The 20,411-nt window shown below is 42.2% G+C and overlaps 1 protein-coding gene across 2 annotated transcripts in view; it reads right to left on the bottom strand.

Moving 5' to 3' along the window:
• Window positions 1-890: 890 nt before the first annotated feature.
• Window positions 891-20,411, bottom strand: part of LOC137538184 (uncharacterized) — a 55,324-nt gene continuing 35,803 nt past the window's right edge. For both annotated transcript variants that reach the window (XM_068260205.1, XM_068260204.1), the window contains exons 3-4: window positions 17,245-17,553; window positions 891-6,393 (exon numbers count right to left, since the gene is read on the bottom strand). In XM_068260205.1, coding sequence (XP_068116306.1) covers window positions 6,128-6,393; window positions 17,245-17,553 — 575 coding nt within the window. In that variant the 3' untranslated portion in view covers window positions 891-6,127. The remainder of the gene's footprint in view (window positions 6,394-17,244; window positions 17,554-20,411) is intronic.

The following is a 20,411-nucleotide window of genomic DNA, read 5'->3' as shown; positions in this document are numbered from 1 at the left end:
ATGTGCCGTCCTTCCTAGTTGCTGTTGCCCTGTTACTGTGTGGTCTCACAGCGTACGTACGCCGCACGTCATGCATGACCCCAGCCTCAGAAGACCAGAGAATACAGCGCAAGATGACTGGAGATGGAGGAGGAGGGGTGCGGCAGCAGGATGGGTAAGTGGCTTCCCTGCGCACTTTGCACCATACCTTCTGAATATAAGGCAATTTTGGGGAAGAAAAACTGCAACTTATATTATGAAAAATACAGTGCATGACTTATTAGATGCCTTTTTTGCGTTTAAAAACATCCATGGCTGTAATTCCCAATGGTGTTGATCTAAGGATTTTATCTGATTGCCATCTGGAGTCGGGAAGGAATTTTTTCCCCTTTTGGGGCTAATTGGACTATGCCCCTCTGTATCGACAGTGATATGTGAGGGTGAAGGCTAGTCTTGTACCTTATTTCTGGTTAAACTCGATGGATGTACATCTTTTTTCAACCCAAATAACTATGTAACTATGTTTGGATGCACTTCTGGCCTAATCTGAATGTTTCAACATTACTATTACACCAATATAGCTATACGAACATTGGATGATATACTGTACTTTTTGACCCAATAATGAACTGAGTTTAAGCGGCATGCTATACTAACATAGCTTTACTAATATGTCATTTCTAAAGGATTAAGCTTTGCAATGTATTGGTTGGCCTCCTACTCAAATTTATTACTTTTCACACTGGTCCTTTCATATTGTATAACACTCTGAATAATGTTTGAGCTATGGTCCCAATGAGCACCTTAACACCTTTCAAAAGGAAAACAAATATATTTTTTTCTAGGAGTAGGATTTAATAATTCTAACAAGCACACACAAAAAAGACAACATCACCTTTCTGCAAAATGGCTTTATTTCAATAAATAACTTAGATTAATAAATAAATACGACTTGTTCCCCAGATAAAATTCAGGGAGTAAAGGGAGAAGTATAGGGATGAAGGACATTGTGTTGCTACCGCCTCCATCTCTGGAGGATGCCCAGTTTCACAGTGTGATTAGGGGATTTAACGCCCGAGGTAATTCAGTCTCCTGCACAGATTTTAAGACACACAGTACGAGGTTCTGGCAGAAGTTGGCATGAAAGTACCCCTGGTTTTGGAAGATATGGGCAAAGGTTGCTACATTTCTGGAAAATACCTCATAAGGTTATATAAAAAAGCACAAGTCTGTCACATGGTTATTGCACGCTTATTAGGTTGCAAAATATTTTTTTTTAGAAAAATATTTTCCAATGTCCATTTTTTCTTTGCAAGTTAAAAAACAAAATCTTCGTTGGTATACTTGGTGTTCCTCTTTTCACCTCTTAGCACTCATCACTTCCTGCAGCCTGGTTCTCCATTAAAAAAGGGATTACCTCTATCATCCAGCAGATTTAATGTGTAATCTCTTATTCCATGTAAGCCTCTGTTTCACTTGATTAATCATGTTTTGTGTGTTATAGTTCAATGTCTTTACATGCAGAACACTTATAAAAATTACAAATGTTAGTATTCTTCATAACAAACCTAAAATTATTAAGCAGTTAGCAAAATAATACATTTTGTAAACAGTTTTTATTATCCAATTTGTTTGACTGTCTTTGCAGGATGTTGCAATGAGGACATAAGCTTCTCACAACCCCATCTCCTGCTGCATGCTGTGTCCTTTAACACACATGTGCAGAGCACAAGGTCGGGGTACAACTCACCTGTTGGTGCCCCTGGGACCTTCAGCATGTATTCTCCACACGCACAGTTCAGCATCTCCTCTCTGACACCCTCTAGTGGCACCTCTCATTACTACACCGCTGGGAGAGTCAGAGAAGAGATGCTAAACTCTGTGACGTGGAGAAGATATGCTGACGTTCCAGATGGCACCGACTGGTGAGTTGTGCTCTAGCCTTCTGCTAAGCGCCTCTCTGCATATGAAGGGGGGGGGGGGGGGCTACCTAATCCTGGTGGGCACCTCTGGCTATCTATTTTGGGGGAAGCTACCTAATCTTGGGGCGCACATCTGGCTATCTATACTGGGCGAGAGGCTACCTAACACTGGGGGCACATCTGGCATTCTATACTGGAAGGGGGGTACCTAATACTGTGGGCACATCCAGCTATCTATTCTGGGGCTACCTAATTCTGGGGGGGGGGCGGCACCTCTAGCTATCTGTACTGGGAGGGAGGCTACCTAACACTAGGGGGGCACACCTGGCTATCTATACTGGGAGGGGGGCACCTAATACTGGGGGGCCCATCTGGCTATCTATTCTGGGGAAGCTACCTAATTCTGGGGGGGGGGGGGCAAATCTAGCTATCTATACTGGGTGGGAGGCTACCTACCACTGGGGGGGGGGGCACATATGGCTATCTATACTGGGAGGGAGGCTACCTAGCACTGGGGGACACATCTATCTTTCTGTACTGGGAGGGGGTACATAATACTAGGGGCACATCTGGCTATCTATTCTGGGGAAGCTACCCAATTCTGGGAGGGGGGGGGGGGTGGCACATCTAGCTAACTATACTGGGTGGGAGACTATGTAACACTGGGGGGCACATCTGGCTATCTATACTGGGTGGGAGACTACGTAACACTGGGGGGCAAATCTGGCTATCTTTACTGGGAGGAGGTTACCTAAAACTGGGGGCACATCTGGCTATCTATCTGACTGTAAAGCTTGATAGACTGCTGTTTGTATACAAAATAAGTGGTCCAGGACACAATCCCATACACACTGCATAGTTCAAATAACTTGTAAAAAAATAAACACTTAAGTACCAATGACAGAAAGACACAAAAAGGGGTCCTGCAGGCTGATTGATGCACCATGGAGAGCCGGACCCACTAACAGCTGTTTTGTGTCTTTCTGAAATCTGTTCACAGCATCTCCAGGAGTTTTAAAGTGTACCTTAAGTGACATGTGAAATTGGAGTTGATACACTAAAGAACATTAATCTTAACGTGCAGATAGCGCACGTTAAGATTACTGGTATAAATTATGTAACACTACATACATGCACCACTTAGGTTGCATTTTTAACGTGCGCTATCTGCACATGTTGAGATTAACATTTTTTAGTGCATCAACCACATGATGAGATAAATGTGTATGTACAGTGTCTGATAAAGAATTGCAGCCATAAAACTATTTCCTGCAGAGAACAGCTTCTAATTCAGAGAATAAATAAAAAGGGTCAAAATTGATGTACTTTAGCCCTGGGACACTTAACAGACTGCCATTGATCAGAGACAAAAAAAACATAAAATCTACTTTGTAAATGTTTAAACATGAAGTGGAACCATGAGATACCTAAAAAAAGTCATTATAGATACAATTGTTTATCTCATCCGTTTATTTTCACCTGGGGTTCACTTGCACTTCTATTCTATTATTTTATTCTAGTCAGCAGAACTCCAAACTGACATTAAACAGTTCATTCAGTGTTTTCAGTTAGCAGCATGGTTTTAAATGCTTCCTTTCTCACGTTTCAGTGTTCCAATGCTTAGCTGCACGCCACGCACTCTTCAGGACAGTGCACATGTCTGCCATTCATGACTGTGCATGACAACCCTGCTGCACCAGAAAGACTGTTGTGTTCAAAATTGAGACATCTGCAAGGTTTATTTTTTAAGTTTTAAAGGGAACTTAATCAGAGAAAGGTCGGAGACATGAATAGGATACTTGGGGAGATCTCAGGGTTCTTTTAAGTATTTTTAAATAGCATATATAGCCCTTTTCTTTTAATAAGTTTTTCAGTTAATTTTATTGATTTTTACGTCTTTATTAAGTCATGCACCTGTTGGTGGGAAGAAAGAGAATACTAAAGGCGCCCATGCATATAGCAATGTATGGACAAGTCAACTAAGAGACAGATCTCTCTCTGACCAAATCTGATCACAGAGAGATCTGTTGGGTGCCCATAAACTGTAGGTCCTGTTCGATTTCAGCATTCATTATGGTACACGTTCGGGTACGGCGGACACCTGCCAGCTTGCTAGTAGTTGGCAGTATCCAAAATTGTAGGTCATAAATAGTGCCAGAATGTTAAAGTAGAGTAGTGTGAGCACCTCTGTATTGTGTGTGCCCACTCAGGGTACAAATAAATATACAGATGTTTTCCATTACAAAACAAAGGCTGCTGAGTGCCTTCTCATTTAGGCTAGGCACTTTTTATAACCTGAGGAAGTAGGAATTGCCTAAGAAATGTGTTGTCTACAAAGTGCAATATTTATAAATATTTTGGCTCATTTGCAGGTATAAGGCCTTTTTGGGAAGTTGGCTAACAACTACACTCCCTTTTATCAGTTTAATTTAAATTGTGGCACTCCCGTACTTGTCTTAGGTTGTAGGTAATGGGATAGCTGTTTAGTTCTAATAGTCATTAACCAAATAAGCTACCATCAACACAATGCTGTTTTTTGTCTTGTTTGGCATTTTCTGAAAGCTAAATGTCTGCTGACAGTGAAAACAGATGTGTAGCACCATGCAGAGTGCCTGCCTTTTGCAATAGCTAACCTAATTACAATATATATATATATCTATATATATATATCTGTTATAATATGTGTTCATGTGTGAGGAAGGGTCTGGTAAATATGTAGATGTGCGCTCCTCTGTATAAGTGGTTAGGTTGAGGTAAGGGTGGGGGCTTGAACAGGGAGTACCTTTATCAGTCAGCCTGACTAAATAAGTGAGTAAGCAGCAAAAAGGGGCAGTGTTAAGGGGGATTGTTGGGCAGAAGGAGCTTGGAAGAAGTACATCTCAATATCAGCCTAATGGTACTCATACATGGTACAATTTTTTCTTTTTTTCGATTAGATAATTTCGTTCGATTATTCCATTTAATATAATGATCAGATTTTTATCAAAAAAGCTGAATATTTTTTTTTATTTTTCTTGATCGAAAAAAAGATTATTTTTGTCTTTCATTCGATTTGATCATTTTGGTCGAATACACAGGAACACTGGAGGTTTTTATTGTACTGTGTCTGGGCACCATAAGTTAGTGCAGGTAGGGTGCATTTTGGCATATTTGCCTTGGGTACCGCAGGGCTTTTTTATTACATTTTAATTCTTGAACCTGAAATGAGAAACTTGCTTCAGGTTAGATACTTACCTATGTAGCAAGCAGGCTCTGGATACCATAGAGCCTTCATGGTTAACTTTCTGTGCCATTGATTCAATAGCATTCCTCATTTAAATTAGTCGACCTGCTAGGTCACATAACTCTTTGGGACTCCTCATGCAGGCTTCGGACGTATTCACATCCACGAGAACTTCCAAAGACGAGCAGGTCCATACTACACATGCATGACTACAGTCTTGTGAAGTATGGATGCGCCTAACTTTGGAAGCTTTTGGGGAAGCAAGTACTTCCAAAGTTGGCCGAAGAGCACTGAAGACACAGCCGAGCATGTAAATTCAACATGGGACAGTGGTGGAATGACGGGAGGGAGAGAGGCCTGGAAGGTATCCAGAGCCTTCCCTCTACATATGTTAGTTTCTAACCTGAAGCGAGTTTAACTTTACAGTAGGTGGGAATAAAAAAAGTTTCCTTCTAGTGTAGTATATATAGAATGTCACTCCTATAGTACATGTGTAGTAACAAGATGTTCAGTTTTCACCAGAGAACTGACAACATTGCTCGGCTCCAATAACCAAATGGAGGGAAAAAGTAAAACTAACACATCAAATCACTGAATTGTAAAACTCTAAGAAATTTTTGCCTGACAATTATAAATGGTTGCAGTTAAATAAATGTGTATCTTTATGACTTCTCTGTGAGGAACGCATCAGCACACTTGTCCTTCAGAAACACTGAGGCTGCAGGAATTGAGATGTCAGAGACTGGGTCCTCTGGGATTGCAGACTGCGAAGAGAGATAGCTTATATACTGCAGAGCTACATTTTCTGCAGATGCAAAGGACGTGTGTCTGCTGAGGCCTGAATCTGCTATTTTAATGAGGCACCAGGCTGTCAACGATGTTGTTTATGTTTAGGTAACTGCTTCTTGATGCACAGATTGTTTCTGGTTTGTTGTCGTTTTTTTTTGTTTGTTTTTTTTTTGCTTTACTCACACACCAAAGTCTTTTTTTGTATACTCCACTGTCACACATCGCTCTCAACACCACGCAACCTGGGAACAAGAATCCGTGGAGTGATTCCAGCATTCAGATCAGATTCAAACTCCATGAGCTGTCCCATAAAATTCAGGTTGGGAGATATAATTGGACGCTTTCCCTTCACAAACTTGTAGGCATCCCCCACAGTCATCAGAGTGTGCTTCATCAAGTAGGCAATGACCACGGTGGCAGATCGAGAGACCCCAGCCTGGCAGTGGATCAACACTCCTTTGCCTTCCTGCTGAGCCTCTTCTGTAATAGAAAAGAAGCGATGATAATGGAACATCAGTTATCATATACATTTATCCAAGACAGTTTTTAGGCTCAGGCAAACTAGGCAGATGCCTAGTGTAATACCCGCAGGATGGAACACCATGGAGCTATTCCATAAAGCACAGGCACACTGTGCTTTACGGAATTCTTATACACAAATGCTAGTTCCATTGGAAAAGGAATAGATTCCCTGCAAGAACATAAACAACTCCCTCCAAAAGAAATATTCCATTACTTGCAGATATCCCACTTTGTCAAAGAACACATATCAAAAACAGATTCCCTGTGACAAGAACAGCTATTGAACATACATGTACAGTAGACCCACTCTCACATGGCATAATCTCACTAATATATATAGAAGTTACCCTTAACCTCAATAAACACAAACCAGACTATATCCAAAACTGGGACCCAGAAGACATATCTTTATTATGGAACAACATCCTTAAATCTTCAGTGAATGCGTACTTAGTTGAGATGAACTACAAATTACTATTCCGCAGGTACTTAGTATTAAGAAGATTAGGCAAATTCAATGCGAATGCCTCACCTAACTGTTTTAGAGGCTGCGATACCCCTGGTACACATAGCCATATTTGGTGGAATTGCAGACAAGTAAGAAGATTATGGATAACAGTATGCCTATGGGCAACCTCCCTACTAAATGCCTCTACTCCAAGAAACCCCACTTAAAGAGAAACTCCAACCTAGAATTGAACTTTATCCCAATCAGTAGCTGATACCCCCTTTTACATGAGAAATATAATGCTTTTCACAAACAGACCATCAGGGCGCGCTGTATGACTGATTTTGTGCTGAAACCCCTCCCACAAGAAGCTCTGCGGTACTTTTGGCAGTACTGCGGTACTTTTGGTAGTTTGTTACAATGTAACAATGTTCACAGACAGGAAATAACTGTTTACAGCTGTCTCTAACAGCCAAAACAGCTAGGAGCAGCTACATAACCTGCCCACAGTAAAAATGTCACCATGTAATAAATGTCAGAATGTAAATCGGGGAGAGGAAAGATTTTACAATGAGCAAACACTGACTAAATCATTTATACATAATTATGGTAAAAAATTAAGCACTTTTTTACTACATTATTTTCACTGGAGTTCCTCTTTAAGCACTACTACCAAGGACCACCACACCCAGACCTATCCAAAACACAAAATGCACTTCTTAATTATATACTTATAGCAATTAAGTTAACTATTGCAGCAGCTTGCAACTCTCGAACAGTATCATTTGATTTAATCAAAAATAGACTTGGCCGCATCCTCTTATTTGAAAAACTAAAAGAAAGATTAGAAGATGACATGCCAACATTTAACAAAATTTTGTCCCCACTGATTGACTACCTCTTAGGCCCGGAATGAGCCACTTGGGTCAGGGAACTTTTTTTCTTTCAAAGTTTATTATGATGTTGCTTATCTTTAAGAGCTGAGATAAAGTTCAGATTTCAGGTCCACGTAAATAATGAAGGTACAATCTCACTAAGTCTATTTGACTGTAATAAAGAAATCCGCCGAACTCCTATACTAAAGCCCAATCTACACAATACGATTCTATTTACGATTCGATTAAATCCGACATGTCCGATCCTGATTCGATTCGATTTGCCATTGTTTTTCAATGGCAAATTGAATTGAAACGAATCGAATCAGGATCGGACATGTCGGATTTAATCGAATCGTAAATAGAATCGTATCGTGTAGATTGGACTTTAGGTGAATAAGTTACCCCCAGCTTCAGTGGAAGCTAGGCCACACATGCTACCTATGTAAACAGCTCGATGAGTATATCTCCACACAACTGTATACAGTCCAGCTAATGGGTGGTAGACGTCCTCTCTAAATACTAACCTCAATAAGCTAATGTCCCTAATATCTCCAAACAATTTAAACTCCGTTAAGCTTCAAATGTGCCAGTCCCAACTGTCAGCCTATCAATGGATCATAACCCCCTTCCCTGTTAAAATGAGCGATAGGTATTGTCTATTCAGTGGTCTTGAGGAAATATTTTACTTTTGTGTTTACAAATGTATTATTTGCACTGTGTATACAAGTTTTGGCATATGTCAATGCATTGTTTACTGTTTCTCTCTTTTGAAGAATTCTATAAAAATTATTGAAAAAAAAAAATAAAGAAATGGGTTGTAATTTTAACATCTAAATGGCTAATGCAGATTATCATAAAAAAGGAGGCCTGATTAGCACAACAATCATCTGGAAGGTGCTATTAGTGTGCTAATCAAGCAGTAATTGTTTTAGATTTGGTTTGTATTTATTATTCCAACTCTTCTGCATTCCCAGGACAATATTCCAGCCTTTCAAAAAGGGCTGGGTATAAAGGGGCCCATACACTCAGCTGATTTTCTGGCCGATCGATTGCAAATCGGTTGGCCAATCGACCGATCGATGGCCGATTTCGATCGATTTCGATGGATTTCCATCGAACTGGCAGGGTGGAAAATTTAGGTTGATCTGATGAGATTGCTTATCAGTTTGCATTGGCCTTAAAGAGAGTCTGAAGCGAGAATAAATCTCGCTTCAGACCTCATAGTTAGCAGGGGCATGTGTGCCCCTGCTAAACCGCCGCTATCGCGCCGCTAAACGGGGGTCCCTTCACCCCCAAATCCCCTCGGTGCAGCGGGGAGCGCTTCCTGGTTGGGGCAGGGCTAACCACCGCAGCCCTGCCCCACGCGCGTCTGTCAGCGCGTATCTCCGCCTCTCCCCCGCCCCTCTCAGTCTTCCTTCACTGAGAGGGGCGGGGGAGAGGCAGCGATGCGCCGCTGATAAACGCGACTGGAGGCAGGGCTGCAGCCGTTAACCCTGCCTCCAGGAGCGACCAAGTCTACGACCAAGTGTTGCTTTGGGGGTGAAGGGACCCCCGTTTAGCGGCGCTGTAGCGGCGGTTTAGCAGGGGCACACATGCCCCTGCTAACTATGAGCTCTGAAGCGAGATTTAAGCAGCCCATACACTCAGCCGATTTTCTGGCCGACCGATCAATCCCGATCGATTGATCAATCGATTGCAAATCGGTTGGCCAATCGACCGATCGACGGCCGATTTTGATGGATTTCGATGGATTTCCATCGAACTTGCAGGGTGGAAAATTTAGGTCGATCTGATGAGATTGCTTATCAGTTTGCATTGGCCTTAATGGAAATCTGATGGCAAAAAAATGCCATCAGATCGAATTTCAATAGATTTCAAACTGAAATCTATTGGAATTCTATCCTGGTAAAAAATGTTCTAAAAACGCATCAGATAGATCATCAGATGCATTTCTTATCTATCTGCTGCCAATCTGACGAGTGTATGGGCACCTTTATTCTCGCTTCAGAGCCTCTTTAATGGAAATCTGATGGCAAAAAAATTCAATTTTTCAAACTGAAATCTATTGGAATTCTATCCTGGTAAAAAATGTTCTAAAAATGCATCAGATAGATCATCAGATGCATTTCTTATCTATCTGCTGCCAATCTGACGAGTGTATGGGCACCTTTAAGAGCTACAGCCCTTATAGCAATTATATGTAGGGTTTTTATGTGGGTTCTGTGAATTTGAGCCAGTGAAGTGTATGTAACCTTTATTAACTCTGTATTTTGAGCAACAGCATCCTTTCTGTACATAATCACATGAATTTATTGTCTGTGCCTGCAAAATGAATGTCACAATTTCACATCCTTCTCATTTCAGCAAATAGTCAGACATTTCCAGGAGCCAGTGCAAGTGGCCAGGCTCCTTGCAGAGCGGGTATGGCATCTCCGATGTTCCCTCAGGTGCATGTGCTTCATGCAATTTTGCTAGGTGATGGGGGCATTGCTGAAACCAGGAAGTAATTGGCTCTATTGCTGGAGCAAATCACTATAGGCGGAAGTAGTTTCCACTGGACAGCAGTGTAGCTGGCTTTTTCCTAGTTAGTTAGCATCAGTATATACAGTATTCATTGGTCTCAGGTTTGCTAGTTGCCCGTGATAGCATTAGTTGCTGGAGCTAGCTGCTGGGTGTGATACTTCCTTGCCTTCTGTTGTGACGTTTTGCCCGTGTACTGACTACTCTCTTAGATTGCTGCCTGGAACAACCTATTGTTAGTTGACTATTCTTCTATCTTATCCTTGTACTTGACGACTGAATCGATATGGTGTATGACCTTTGGCTAGTTTGACTATGTTGCTGGATTACCCTCTGATTATCAGTCATCTGATCCCTGACTACTCTGAAGTGCCTGAACCCATTGCCTAGTGAATGCTGGTGGTACCACTGTCTTTTCTATATCAGTTGTTATATCTTGTGCATTAAGGCCTGGGTGTAACCATGTGCTGGGTAAATGCATAGCATCTCCCAAGGCTGAGTAAGAGTACACCACATAGGGAGGATCCATTAGGCCTTACAACTAATAAGTGCAGGCTATTCAAAAGATTAAATTAGCAAAAGCTGCTTTGCCTGGAGTACCTATAAGGCTAGAAACAACCCTATATTTAACTCCGCATGCCTTACACGTGTCTTGCCACACGCACTTCACTTGTGACACAATAAACAATTAGGTATAGTTTTTTTTGCTGTTCAGTTATATAAAGTACTGTAGAATGTCAGATTCAGTTTCAAACTAACAAACTCTGCAGAAATATTAGGGTCACATCAGAACTAATCAGGCTTCTGATCTTATTAAAACATGTATGATAATCAGTTTACTGCGCCAACTTTCACTGTTCACTGATTATAGAACTTCAATTATCCATTGGGATCGCTGCAGAAGTTCCCAGAGTAGTCAGTCAAATAGTAAAAATATATAGTTCTGCTGTGCTCTCCTCTGTATCAAACAACCTGCAATGAATTTGAGCTCCATATAGTGTAAACCAGTTACGATAACTTCACTTCACACAAACAAATATTACTCCCGTGCGGAAACCTGTGCTCTTACTCTGTGGGCACAAAGCACACCTCTTTACATGAACTGCTCACCAGATGCAAGCCACCTCAATACTCAGGTGGGTAATTATTATTATTATTATAGATTTATAAAGTATTCTGTGGCGCTGTACAAAGTGAGAAACAAACATGGGGTACATAATAATACAGACAATGGTGTACACCAATATACAAAATACATAATTGGTGACAAAATACAAACTACGACGTACAGAATTGGTAATGACAGTGATAAAAGTAACATGATGAATAAAATATATGATTTCCAGGACACAAAAGGGGGAGAGAGCCCTGCCCTTGCCAGCTTACAATCTAAAGGAATGGTAATGTACTTTTTGTATAAATCAGATGTAATCGCGTCCACAAGGTAGCCTCCAAAAGATAAAAGCAAGGCTTGTAACAGGCACATTTCAGTCTGCAGAGCTATGGCCACTCGCTTGTCTGTGAGTTCTCCGGTGCCGTCCTGTTCGCTCACTCATACTTTGTGGTGAATAAGGCATCCCATATCTCTTAGCACAGTCCTAGCCGGTGCATGCTATGTGGTGATGTCAGATGTGCTGGCTCAACACTACGCGTTTCATCCTAGCCAATTTACCTATTGATCTGCTTCGCCGATTCGCCGCTATCCGCGCTGCCGCAGAGCCCCTGCCCCCCTAGACCCCTGCGCTGCCTGGCCTATCAGCACCAGGCAGCGCTAAGGGGTGGATCGGGTCTCCCTTAGACGCCACGACGTCCATGACATCGGTGACGTCATCCCGCCCCATTGCTATGGCGACGGGGAAAGCCCTTCAGGAAATTCCGTTCTTTGAACAGGATTTCCTGATTGCCTATCGCCGAAGGCGATCGGAGGGGCTGAGGGGATGCCGCTGAGCAGCGGCTATCATGTAGCGAGCCCTAGGCATGATTAAAAAAAACAAGAACGCAGCGCTGCCCCCTGGCGGTTTTTAATAGACCGCCAGGAGGGTTAAAGAAAACATTTCTTCCTTACAGCTGATACAAATCCTGGAATAAATCTGCAGTGTTTCTACTTCCTGCTTTCATAGAAGCAGACATATTGTTAAAGTCTTGTGTTTACCAATTATCTCTCTGCCATGGCAGGGAGATGACACAGTTGAGGGATCAAATTGCAACTTGTGTTTAGTCACAGATGATGATTAGACAGGCTAAACTCTCTAAATACGCACAATGCATTTCTCTATGTTTTCCTTCTGTTCTGTGCAATATTTCATGTCCACTTTAATGACAGTTTGAATCTCATAACTCATCCAACGTGCCCCTGCATATCTTTCATGGACTAACTACAGTCTTGACATCCATAAAAATTACAACTATCATACAGTACATAGCTTCTTTATCTATAAAATGTCTTTCATCATAAGTAACTGTTACATAAAACAGAGAGAGGCAGATTGATATGCAAATTGGCAAGCGTTAAGAACCAACCAGAAGGCTGGCTCAATAGCCACTGACCAGTCCAGAAGGTAGGATGAAACACATAGGTCGGAGCTGGCACGTCTGATGTCACTACGTAGCATGCACCAGCCGGGACAGTACTAGGAGATACGGGATTGCCTAAGGCCCCGTTCACACTTGCGGTTCTCTGCCAAATGGACCGGATGACCTGACCGGATCCGGACCGGAACCGTACGGTTCTGATCCGGATCCGATCCGGATCCGGTCAGTTTGCATCAGGTGTTTATCAGGATGCGATCCGGATCCGTTTGGCAAAAGATAGTAGAAATAGAATAAAAATGTTGGGGTCTGGGAGGTCAGCAGAAGGTGGACCTGTGGAATCAGGCCCTCCGCTGTTTAGCACTCACCTCCACCTCCGACATACTGCCAACATCTCCAGCACGTTTAAAGTCACTGCTGCTCCACTCCAAAATGCTTGCCCATGTGTCCCCATCCAAAATCGCCGCTACAATACGCATAGGAAGTGGGGTAGAACATCCGGATTTTATAGCCAGTGTGTTGTGCGCTCTCCGGTTCTCATTGGTTTGTATTGGCCGGATGGTGCAGTCCGGCTCCGCTCCGGATACGTCTGCCGGAGGAGCCGGACCAAAAAATAGCGCATGTTGGGTCTTATGCTGGAGTCCGGATCCGGTCCGGACGAAACGGACGCATAGACTTTCATTGCTATGCCGTGCGTCCGTTCCGCATGCGGTCCGGCTCCGGCACGGCGATTCCGGATGGCGACCGCTAATGTGAACCGGGCCTTGTGAGTGAGCAAACTATATATTTTTTTCTGATATTAAACTACAAATATATCCTTCCCTTCTCCATTAAAAACCCTTACACTATTCAGAATTTCTTCCTGATGCCTAACCCTAACCCTCCCTCCCAATGAATCCTCCTGCCTAAATGCCTAACCTCCTCTCTCTATTGACTCTATACTCCCCCTACCCTGTCCCATGCCCCATGTGGGGAGGTGTGTAGTCCAGAGGAGTGCCAAGACTTCCTACAGATACATGAAAAACACAGAGAGAGAACAAGAGCCCCTTATGGTGTAATAAATTAACGTCAGATTCTGGATAAATAAAGTGATGAGGTACTCACAAATGTACATTAACACTGCTCCTCTGAAAACTACTTCTAACCTTAAAGTGGTATGAAACCCAGCATTTCTTCTTTGTTCTAAAATATTATTTACAGCATATTATATACTACCACCATTTTTTTTTACTAGAACAGCATTCAACTAGTTAAACACAGGACTTACAAGTTCCCTGCAGGGAAAGCTGGACACGTCAGAACTGGAGATAACATTATCTTGTGTTTGTGTACATTCCTCACTTGATACAATTAAAGGTGTGTACACACGTCTGATTTTTCTAAAGGACCGGTCGTTTGGACGTCAAATCGGGCATGTGTACAAACGGTCGTTCAACTGATAACAAGAGTTTTATACCGCTTTAACCGCTAACCCTATCCCCCTGTAAAATCAATATGTCATGCTTTGCTATATAATAGCAAAGCCCTGGCAGCCCTGAAAAAACAATAGATTACTTTAACGGTTTGGGTGGGAATGGGTTTGGGGATGTTGGGAGAAAAATTCAAAAACTTGGGAAACTGTGGGAAAATATTTATCTGCTGGATGCTGATTCTAGACTCACTGTATGTATAAGAAAATGTGCATGTATTTGTATAGCTGTATTTTTCCCAATAAAAAGTTTGTTACAAAAACAATACATTATATAATAATAATTAATAATAATAGAAGGGGTTCAATTCACACACCATTAACAGGCATCCACATTAACTGTTTAATCTGGGAGGCAACTTGCTACTTAATTTTTGCATCAGGCTACTTATTTTTTCATATCACAGGGGCACGTGGCTACTTAATTCTGGTACCTGGGGAAACAGAACTTCTTAAAATGACTCAGAGCTGAAATAAATAAAAAGTTGTATACATACCGGGGGCTTCCTCCATCCCCATCCTCTCGGATCGCTCCCACACCGCCTTCCTCCGTTGCCCACAGCTTTGGTACCGGGTCCTGTCATTTCCGTCAGTCGGAGCCAGTCTGATGTAAGTGAAGAGATAGATACGTAGAGGGCGCACGTCTCCTGCGTAGACTGGCTCCGACTGACGTAAGTGACAGGACCCGGTTCCCGAAGCTGCAGACAACGGAGGACGGCGGTGTGGGAGTGATCTGAGCGGATGGGGCTGGAGGAAGCCCCAGGTATGTATAAAACTTTTTATTTATTTCAGCTCTGGTACCCTTTAATTCCTGTATCTGTGGGAGTTTTTTCTAGGAGATCATTTTTAATCTTTGATTTAACATAATTTTTTAGCACTTAGCAATGGGAAAAAAGTACTGTCAAAATAATTTAGAGCATATGTTTGCTCGATGGTAGTTTAAAAGGCAGTTTATTTACAAGATGTGAAAATATCACCTAGGAAAAACCTCCGGTGAAATAGTAAATTGCATATGGCCTCTGGCTACTTAACTTTTACATATGGTAGCACCTAACTGATTTTAATGACTGTTAGCATATTTCTTTGTTATACCTGAATAATATGCTGTTTATTTTGTGGGGTCTCTGTGCTGACAATTGTACATTTCTAATTTTACCATGCTATTCTGTTGACTAATGTGTTGCTAACTTGATACTTTTGCCAATAAAAGTGTTACAAATAATACAGTAGCACCTAACTATTTTCTTATCTGGGGGCAAAAGGCACTTAACTTTGGTATCTGGTGGCAGTTGACTGCTTAAAGAGAACTTGTACTGAGTAAAAATATGTAAAATAAACACATGAGGTAACTTCAAATGAACATTACATAGTTACCTTGCCATCAGTTCCTCTCAGAAGCTCACCATTTTCTTCTGACAATAATCCCTTCCAGTTCTGACAACATTTTGTCAGATCTGAAATATATCAGTTGCTGTCAGTTACAGCTGAGAGGAGAACTGATGTGTCCATGTTTCCCTATGGCACAAGTGGGCGATGTTACAGTTTAACTGTGTGCTGACCAGAAAGCTGTTAGGGGTAATGGCCATTTTCAAAATGGAGGACGGAAAATTCCCTTGATCACAGTGAACAAACAGGACGCAGGACAGGAGAAAGACACTGAGGAGTAGACTACATGGAAGGTAAGTATGACTTGTGTATGCTTATTTTGACTTTTAATTTTCAGTTCAGGTTTTCTTTAAGTCTAGTGCGTGGAGTGCACTTGGCTGGGAAGGGCTTCTTGGATCAGGGAGGCATATGACTAATTATGATACCTGGGGATGTGTAGCTACTTAAAGGAACACTATCGATTAACATGTTTTTGTAACCTGTGATTCAGAGAGTTCCGGAAGTGCTGGTAAATAATGATGTATACTGGAAGGCCAATAGACTACCCTAGACCTCTCCTTGTGTATGCCTCACAGTGTACTGTTGTACCATGTAGTGAACTTTCCTGACAATTGTGAAGCAGTGCCGTACCTAGGGAATTTGACACCCGGTGCTTATTATTTACAGATACAACAAATATCTTTGATGGGAGCGTTGGTGGGTTGGGGCGCAGAGCAGGTCTCTGCAAATTTTGGGGATTTTTTTGGGGAAAAGGAGTCATCAGGATGCGGACGGAGCTAACTGTTATGAAACGCTGTACTCTATACAGTGCTGCAGAAGATGTCAGTGCCACTAGCTTCTGCGACAGCAGACTGCCCTGCATTATTGATTACTCTGATCAGGATAAATAATAGTCTAGTGCACATGGCTACTAATGACAGGCAACTTCTGAAGCACTAAACACATCCTGACACCTCCCCTTGCTAATGTCCCAGCTGCAGCACAGCAATCATTCTCTCCACTCACCCTGCTGCTCTGCACTTTCACTCACTGCAGGCAGCTGTGTGTAGAGAGCGAGGAGACACATTGCCCACAGGAATGGAAGGGGGAGGGATGCTACATCTAGTACAGGAAGTAGTACAGTCCCCTGCACTGCCTGCTATTTTCTCGAATGTTGCCCAAACTATGAAAAAAGGTCCCAGATGGAAGAACACAGCGACTGAGCACCACAGCGGCATCCCTAGCCATGGCTACAGCCGGTGCTGTGAGAACCTGCAGCCTTATGGTAGGTATGCCACTGTTGTGGAGGTATATTGAGTATATATACTGTATAATAAGATGGCAAAGTTTAGTTGCTATTATGTAGTTTATGTAACTGCGCATATACAATTAGCCATGTTTTCGTGCATAGACCCCATTTTGTGCTGCAAAGCAATAAAGGAAAATATGTTTTTTTTAAATGTTAAATTTCAAAGTAGGAATTTTGAAATTTAACAAATTTATAGTATTTTTGTTTACAAGGGAAAGTAAATTTAAATAATATTTGGATCCATAAAAAACACAGAAGAGCAGCTTACACTAAGATTTTGAAAGGGACTTACCAATAAATTCAAATGCTTCCTCAAAATATTGTCGAAGATCCTGCTTGCTGTTATCTGTGGCTGGTAATCTCTTGTACCTCAAGAGAGTAGAGTCGGCATGGTACAAAGGCAGATGAGTTGTGACGTTTAGGACATGCCCTATGTTTAGTGTGATCATACAAGCTAAGTCTTGGGCATCTTTCTCATTCCCCAGGAAGAGGAAAGGCAAGATGGCACTCAGTTCCGCTTTCTCAAGATCAGGAGATAAGGGCACTGGAGGAGACACTTCCGTTGGTAGAACGCAATCATCAGTAGTACCATCATTCAAAGCTACAAAAAATAAAATAAAAAGTAAATAATTAAAATAAAGGGAAATAATGTCAAGTTTCACAGATGCCCAAGATAATGGAATAATTTAACTATTCTTTTGATCTATTAAAGCCCATCTAATCCATACATTATTATTATGTAGTATTTATATAGCGCCGACATGTTCCGCATCGCTGTACAGTATATATTATCTTGTCAATTAATACAATACAATACAATAACATTTCTAAAGCGCTTTTCTCCCATAGGACTCAAAGCGCTTAGGCTCTCTTAGATTCAGTAGTTAGTAGGATGAAGTATTCACACAACAAAAGTTATATTTCTGCAAATGCCAGACTGAACAGGTGGGTTTTCAGTCTGGATTTAAACACATCCAGGGATGGGGCTGTCCTGATCTGTTGAGGTAAGGAGTTCCAAAACATAGGGGCAGCATGACAGAAGGCTCTGGGACCAAAAGTTTCCAAGTGGACTCTGGGTATGACTAGATTATTAGAACCTGTGGATCTGAGAATGCGGGGATTGCTACGCAGCTGTAACATATCTTTCAAGTGTCCAGGGCCTAGATTATTCAGGGATTTAAATGTCAGTAGGCCGATCTTGAATAGGACCCTCCATTCTATAGGTAGCCAGTGAAGGGAATGCAGGACTGGCATTATGTGGCAGTGACGGGGTTGGTTAGCAGTCTGGCAGCAGTATTCTGTATCAGCTGTAGGCGGTACAAGACCTTTTTTGGAAGGCCAGTGTAGAGAGCATTGCAGTAGTCCAGTCGGGATGTGATGAAGGCGTGGACTAAGGTTGGCAGATCTTCTGGGGGTATGAGGTGCTTGATTTTTGCAATGTTCTTCAGGTGAATTAACTGTCCCTCAGAGGGGCTTACAATCTAATTCCTACTATAGACATATTTCCATGCATGTATCATGTAGTGTATGGATCACAGTCTAGGGCCGATTGAGGGGGAAGCCAATTTATCTGTATGTTTTTGGGGTGTGGGAGGAAAGCAGAGTGCCCGCAGGAAACCCACACAGACACGGGAGAACATACAAACTCTGTGCAGGTAGTGCCCTGGCTGAGATTCAAACCAGCAAGGCAAAAGCGCTAACCACTATGCCACCGTGTGTCCCACTTTTCACTCCTATATGAAGCCTCCTTATTGGTTCCTCATCTGAAGGAACTCTGGTCAGGAGTGAAGCAAACTGCATGCTAGGATTTCTGTACATGCCTTACTGTGTAGATCTGGATAGACACAGGCATGGAGCTTGGATGCATGAAGAAAAGCTAGTGAGTCTGGTATCCCATGGGTATGTTATAGTGCATGGTTAATACAGGGCCTCAGCTGTGAGATTGTACAACAGAAGACTGCACATAATTAGGTTAACAAACGTTACAGTGTAAAAGTAAATACTCCATATACAGTAACTATGTATGGTACTTAAGTCATTCTTAAAGTATATGCTGCTGGAGGCTTTTCATCTTTAAAGGGCTTGACTGCAGCCATATATACGGTAGTTACCATCCGAATATTGTGGCTGTATTTAAAAGAGACTAACTACTGGTATGAGACACCAGAATCTTTAATTACTTGGCCTTCATGTATGCTGCTTTTATTAATAGGAAGCATGATGTATGCGGCTGTAGTCAAAAATTCTGAAGGGCCAGATGTCTGTTTGATGTTTATAATTCTTGTTTAGAGGCGCCTGTAGTCAGGGTAACATATGATTATAAAGTAGAGCGAGTAGATCACTTACCCCCTTTTCATATAAGGACACAATATGATAATTCAGGCCTTCACTGGCACAAACAATGCATCTCATGGACCTAATGTCCTCTTCCTTGGTTATTGTGTCAAGTGGAGAATTAGCACCGCTGTGTTAATTACCGTTTGTAAATGTTGTATGTATTTTTCACTTTTTGAAGGTATGGTGGGGATACTGTTTAACTGTCATGCCATGCTACTATGTTGATGGAGACCTTTATATTTCCTACACATGTAATCTAAATAGAGGGTAGGGTGGTTGGCACTGCAGCTCTTTGATTAGGGCGTGAAGGACAACTCCAGAAACGCTCTGTGTCTGTCACCCACACTATGTCAGCATGGCATTCTCTGACCCAGAAGTAAAGGAATTACTTAGGTGTGCACTATAGAGAATGGCTAGCACTGTCAATAGTGTCGTTAATGGTAACTCTTGTTAGTGAAATACATGAAATTGAAGTGAGCCTATTGGTTGTGAGTTCACAGCAGTGTGGGTGCTGCAGTGGTGGGTGCTGATGAGCCTAACGGCCCTTTTGCACATTGTATGGCTAATCCCAGCACCCACCTCTGCAGCACCCACACCGGAATGAACTCACAGCCAATAGGCTCATTTCAATTTCATGTATGTCACTAATGCTGGGAATACATGGTGCGTTTGTGCGCCGGAATCGAGCCGCTGGCTCGATACCGGCGCGTTCCTGCTCATTCGCGCACGCATCGATTCCCGCTCGTCCCCGTGGGCATTTCCTAATCTTCCGTGTGTTTCTTCTATTGTTCTCCCCGCCGGTATCGAGCGCAGAATCGATTTGGCGGGGTATCGGACAGGTCGGAAATTATCAATTGAGCCATCAGCGGCTCGATTGATAATTTCAAACGCACCGTCTATTCCCAGCATTAGATGAGTTACCATTACATGCACTAAAGGCGCTGCCAGCCATTCTGTACAGTGTACGCCTAAGTAATACCTTTACTTCTGGGTCAGATGCACGCCATACATTCTCCTAGCATTTTGTGTTAGCTATTTGGATCTTGGCGTATAGGCTCGTTGAGACTTGAAGAATTTTTAATAAACCCTCTGGAACTTCCTGTGCTAGTTGTATTTAGCACA

Source organism: Hyperolius riggenbachi, chromosome 11 (assembly GCF_040937935.1).
Source record: "Hyperolius riggenbachi isolate aHypRig1 chromosome 11, aHypRig1.pri, whole genome shotgun sequence".
NCBI classification, from domain to species: Eukaryota; Metazoa; Chordata; class Amphibia; order Anura; family Hyperoliidae; genus Hyperolius; species Hyperolius riggenbachi.
This window is presented reverse-complemented; position numbering and strand designations above follow the sequence as displayed.